Raw genomic sequence first — 6,000 nt, forward strand, 5'->3', positions numbered from 1 at the left:
TGGTGTCTATTATACTTTCATTCCCCATTCCCCATGTCCCCCATTCCTGGAAACTTATACTCGACTTTCTGTCTCTATGGGTTTGAGTATTCTAGTGGAATCATACAATATCTGCCCCTTTGTGTGGGACTTATTTCACTCAACATGATATCTTCAAGGTTATTCATGTAGTGGCATGTATCAGAAATTCATTCCTTTTTAAGGATGAGTAATAATCCATTGTAGGCATATACTACATTTTTGCCCCCCACGGGCAGGCACCAGGAATGGAACCTGAGTCTTCAGCATGGCAGGTGAGAACTCTGCCAGTGAGCCACCGTGGCCCGCCCATATATAATACATTTTGTTTATCCATTCACCTTCTGATGGATGTTTGTGTTACTTCCACCTTTTTGCTATTGTGAATGATACTACTATGAACATTGGAGTACAAGTATCTTGAATCCCTGCTTTTAATTTTTTTGGTTATGTATCTAGAAGTAGAATTACCAGGTCATATGATAATTCTATGTTTAACTTTCTGAGAACTGCCGAACTGTTTTCCACAGTGGCTGTATCATTTTACATTCCAACTAGCAATGCATGAATGTATCTATTTCACCATATCTTTGCCAGCACGTGCTTTTTTCCCTTTATTTAATAATAGCCATTCTAGTGGTATGAAATGGAATTTCACTGTGGTTTTGGTTTGCATTTACCTAATGGCTAATGATGTTAAGCATTTTTTCATGTGCCTATCGGCCATTTGTAAATATTCTTTGGAGAAATGTCTAGTCAAGTCCTTTGTCCATTTTTAAATTGGCTTGTTTGTCTTTTTATTGTTGAGTTGTAGTTCTTTATATAGTCTGGATATTTATCTCTTATCAGACATAGAGTTTCCAGATACTGTCTCACATTCCGTTGGTTCTATCTTCACTTTCTTGATAATATCCTTAGATGCACAAGAGTTCTTAATGTTGATGAAGTCCATTTTATCAGTGTTTTTGTTTTGTTGCTCATGCTTTAAATGTAAAGTGTAAGGTTATTGCCTGATACAAAGTCCTGCAAATATTTCCCTGTTTTCCTCTAAAAGTTTTATAGTGTATAGATCTTATATTTAGGTCATTAATCCGTTTTGAATTAATTTTTGTGTTTGGTATGAGAAAGGGATCTGCTTTCATTCTTTTACATGAGGATATGCAGTTTCCTTAGCACCATTTGTTGAAGAGAGTATTCTTTCCTCACTGAGTGAGCTTGCCTCCCTTGTCAAAAATCAGTTGGTTATAGACGTGTGGGTTTATTTCTGGGCTTTCAATTTTATACCATTGCTCTATATGCCTGTCTATGGTCCAGTGCCACACTATTTTGATTACTGTAGCTTTGTAATAAATTTTGAAATTGGACATGTGAGTCCAACTTTGTTCATCTTTTTTCAAGATGCTTTTGGCTTTTGGGGTCCTTTACCCTTCCATAAGAATTTGATAATTAGCTTTTCCATTTCTATGAAGGCTATGGAGCTTTGACTGGGATTGCATTAAATCTGTAAATCACTTTGGGTAGTACTGACATCTTAATGATACTAAGTCTTCCAATCCATGAGAACAGAATAGTTTTCCATTTATTTAGGTCTTCTTTAATTTCTTTCAGTAATGATTTATAGTTTCCTGTGTCTAAGTCCTTTAAATCTTTGATTAAATTTACTCCTAGATATTTTTATTCTTTTAGTTGCTTTTTTTTTTCCCATGGGCAGGCGCTGGGAAACGAACCTGGGTCTCCGGAATGACAGGCGAGAATTCTGCCACCGAGCCACCATTGCACTGCCCTCTTTTAGTTGTTATTTTAAATGGAATTGTTTTCTTAATTTCATTTTCAGATTGTTCATTGCACAATCATCCATTTTATTAGTGGTATTGAAGAAGCCCTAGAGACTTACATGGAGGTAAACAGTACATAGCCATGAGCTCCAAGGGCATACAATCTAATTAGAAAAGAGAAAAGAGACTTGGGCGCATAAAAGCATTTAATGACGTAAAAGAGCAATCAAAATGTTAGCATTTGTATCAGATGAGTAGTACAGACAGTGTTTGAGAGGTTAATGGAGGGAAGGTGCTCTGTGAGTTTTGGGGCTCTAGAAAGGCTTCCTAATGGTGGATTTTATAGGACATGGACGACTTTGATAGGTTTGGAGGGGACAGTGATGGGACGGTGCTCCTATTTCTTCCAAAAGAAAGAATTGCTTGAAAATCACCTCCTCTGTGACCACCAAAGACAAATGAACCATCAGTTCCTCCCTACCTGTTAGCAAGTTTCCACTGTTGCCTATTACCAAAGAGTTGTAATTATCCCTTGGCATGTTTGTTTCTATCTCTAGATTCTGTGCTCCTTGAGGGTAGAGATTTTATCTTACTCATTATTTATACATAAAGCCTAACACTTAGCAAGGATTCTGTAAGTGTTTATTGATCTGAACTTGGTGAGTTTGGGGTATGTTGGGGTAGGGGAAGGCAGAGAGAGGATGGGTTACCTGTATGGGAAAGGAGGTGGTGGGTATCCATCCAGCTGCATTTGAATCCATTTGTCATCTCCATGCTCTGACCCCCTGCCTATTCTTGTGCAGCCTTGCTTTCCATATCAAGTGAGACATGTTTTCTCTTAAAATAAATGTTTTTTCTTCCCTTCTCAGACAGAGCCTCTGTATGAACTGGTGACAGCCACAGACTTTGCATATTCCAGCACAGTGAGGCAGAACATGAAGCAGGCCCTGGTGGAGTTCCAGAAGGAAGTCAGCTCTTGTCGCTGTGCTCCCTGCCAGGGGAATGGAATTCCTGTCCTGAAAGGTACCATTTCCAGGCAGCTGGTGTCCCTCATGGAAGCCATCATCTTGAGGAGGCTGACACTGAACCAGTCATTTGCTTGCTTCTATTTCCTAAAAAGTCAGAAAGAGGCAACCGGAACATACTACTCTGGCTGTCAGGACATCTCTGTTTCAGCCCACAGGGGGTGGTCACAATACAGAGCAGCATACACTGAACACAGTAGCAGGCTGAGACCACGTAGCCTGCAAAAAGGAGGGAGGATAGACTCAGGAGACTCAGGAAATCCCTCTTGGCCAAAGAAGGAACACTTTGGCTGATTAAGAGAAACCCTTTGTGCATGCTCTGATTAATACATGGTGAGAGGATTAGGGGAAAGGATGGGCTCTTAGAACTTGATTGCACACTTCAAAGGCCATGGCTGGGGTCACTACAATGAGCAGGGCAAACTGGGTGGGGCTGGAACCTGGGATTATATATTCCTATTGTGATGGGCAAGGAAGATGCTAAGGAAAAGTCTAGCCCAGCACCCAAAACAGGTCCCACCAGGTCCCAGCCCAGGGAGCCAGTTAGAGTTGGGGCAGAGCCCACATGGGTAGAACTTAGCAGAGGGAGACGTGAGAGGCCTGTTCACAGGACCTAAGTGAAAAGCCCAAATCCTGGAAAGGCAACCATCGGGACAAAGGTCCCTAGGGGAAGGTGGGCCTAGCATTAATGGCGATTGAACTCACAGACTTCTAATGTAGATTCTGGCTCTAAGGGTGTAGACCAAAAGTCGGTTGAATAATTTTCCTCAACAGTTCCATGTAATTTCCCATGATGACAATAAACACCTTTCAATGAGTCCAATGACACTCAACAAAGGGGCAGATATTCTTGACACCAAACCTGCTAATTGCAATCCATTCAGCTAAAAGTTTGCCCTGTGTTAATCTAATGCAAACACGGTAATGTGAAAGGCTGAGCTTCAGGACTTCTTTGGCAGACATGATGTGATTCACACTCTCTCTATATTGTCTTCTCAGAAACACGCTGCGACTGCATCTGTCCCCTTGGATTCCAAGGTCCAGCCTGTGAGGTCACCTTTCGGAAGAGTAAGGAGTCTTTGAGAGTCGGTTAGAAAGGGACCTATGGGGAAGTCCAAATATTCCAAAGAATATTTCAAAAGAACAAGAACAAGGCAGGATGTACGAGTAAGGAACTCACCACTGAAACTTGATATCCATCCTGGCTCCTGATTTTATATTTCATTATTTTTATTATTTTCACATCTGGGAGCTCTTCCATTAAAAATGGAAATGGTACACCTGATAAAACTAACAAACATTGTTGGGCATCTTGCTCTGTATCAGGCCCCTTTCTGAGTGCTTGGACTAAGCATGGGTTCAAATTGCATCTCCACCATATAATCCCTATCACTATACGCAAGTTCTTTAACTTTTTTGTGCCTCAGTTTCCTCAGGTATAACATGGAGATGATGATATTAACCAACTCATAGCATTGTAATGAAATATATATAAAGCACTTAGAATAGTGCCTGAACTGAGACATGAATGGTGCATAGGAGTAGGCCATGTTGAGGACAGTGCTCTGGACAAGGAGAGAATAGCATGTGCAAAGGCCCGTGGTGGGAAGGAATAGGCCAAATACAATGGCCTAAAAGAACAGGTGATTGCAGGGGGAACTTCAGAGATTTAGACACCCAGCATCTTTGATTTATGTCCCCCACCCCACCCAATAGGTCACCAATGTATAGAAAGGGCTAATTAATGTTTGTTGACTTTCTTTCATATAGATGTCCCCATCGATGGGAAATGGAGTTGCTGGTCAGACTGGTCTTCCTGCTCTGGGCGACAAAAAACAAGACAAAGGCAGTGCAACAATCCACCTCCTCAAAATGGGGGCAACCCCTGCATGGGCCCTGCGTCGGAAACGCTTGACTGTTAGGGAAGGGGCTCTTCTAGCAGATGCTCCAGCTGTGGGCTGCACACAGCAAGGCCTCTGAGCCCACTGGGACCCAGGTCCAGCTCATGCACATATCAGCTTCCCTCCTGGGCTCCAAGACAGAGGTTTTTTAAACATTCAGGATGTTTAAAGTAAGAATGTTGATTTTAAAAACATAGGAAGACTTTAATAAAAAATGTTAAAATTATAGGTTCTTAAAGGGCTTAAGCATCTTGGTAATTCTTATTTTGCTCAGCCTTAACATTTTATGTCTACAATTTTATTTCACCCACCTTAGTACCAGCCAGGAACCATGTCAGGAGTTGCTCACACTTTATTCCCACTATCTAGCAGTGCTGGGAAGGCACATAGTAAGTACCCAATATTGAACCAATGAATAGATATTAAATTGCTTCCTTCCTTGATAAGTCCACTGTCTAATTCAATAATAATGGTGGTTATTGCCTATTGAATGATTACTATGTGCCAGTCACTGTGCTGAGTATACATCATTCAGTCAGCATGATAACCTTATAAGGCAGATGCTATTTTTAGCTCTATTAAGCAGCTGGGGAAACTGAGGCCTCATGCAGTTAAGTGACTTGGCCAAGATTGCATATTTGGGAAGTGGCAGAGCTGCAAAGCTAAGAACTCAGGCTCCATAGTTTTAAACTCTTATCCATGATGCTCTCCTACCTCTCAGTAAAAGGGAATCTGATTAACAAACAATTTTTCATGAAATAAAACAACAGAACATACTCTGCATTTGTATGTGTGTTTGCTATTGATAAATCTCCATCCACTGCTTTCTGAGGAGGGTTGATCCTCAAAGGTACTTTGTTGGCAAGTGCTAGGAGGGGAGTGATTATGCACATTAGGTGGAGGAGTTATCAGGCATAGCTGATTTGTTGTGCTTAACTAAGTAATGACATGGCCGGATGCTGATGGAAAATCCTGAGCTGAAGAAACTCAGAGAAACTAATCACTGAATGAGACAAAGTTAAAAGACACAACAGGGTGGGCAGCAGTGGTTCAGTGGCAGAATCCTTGCCTGCTGTGCTAGAGACCTGGGTTCGATTACCAGAGCCTGTCCATGCCAAAAAAAAAAAGAGGAGAAGGAGAAGCACCAAAGAGGAGAAGGTTGTGGAAGCTGGAAAAGGTAGCATGCCAGGGAGAATTTCAAACTGATGACTGTACAAACCTTTCTCCACCTCTCCTCGACAAAACTGTCTTTAGGGTCTACTTTGCTCACTCATGTTTTCT

At 41.4% G+C, this 6,000-nt stretch overlaps 1 protein-coding gene across 1 annotated transcript in view; it reads left to right on the forward strand.

Annotated features, from left to right (window-relative positions):
* Positions 1-4,945, forward strand: part of C8B (complement C8 beta chain) — a 46,054-nt gene extending 41,109 nt beyond the window's left edge. Inside the window, exons 10-12 of the mRNA XM_077149517.1 lie at positions 2,663-2,816; positions 3,818-3,886; positions 4,589-4,945. Of these exons, the coding sequence (XP_077005632.1) occupies positions 2,663-2,816; positions 3,818-3,886; positions 4,589-4,740 (375 nt within the window). The 3' untranslated portion in view covers positions 4,741-4,945. The remainder of the gene's footprint in view (positions 1-2,662; positions 2,817-3,817; positions 3,887-4,588) is intronic.
* Positions 4,946-6,000: the final 1,055 nt, after the last annotated feature.

The sequence above is a fragment of the Tamandua tetradactyla genome, chromosome 2, assembly GCF_023851605.1.
Source record: "Tamandua tetradactyla isolate mTamTet1 chromosome 2, mTamTet1.pri, whole genome shotgun sequence".
In the NCBI taxonomy this organism is placed as follows: Eukaryota; Metazoa; Chordata; class Mammalia; order Pilosa; family Myrmecophagidae; genus Tamandua; species Tamandua tetradactyla.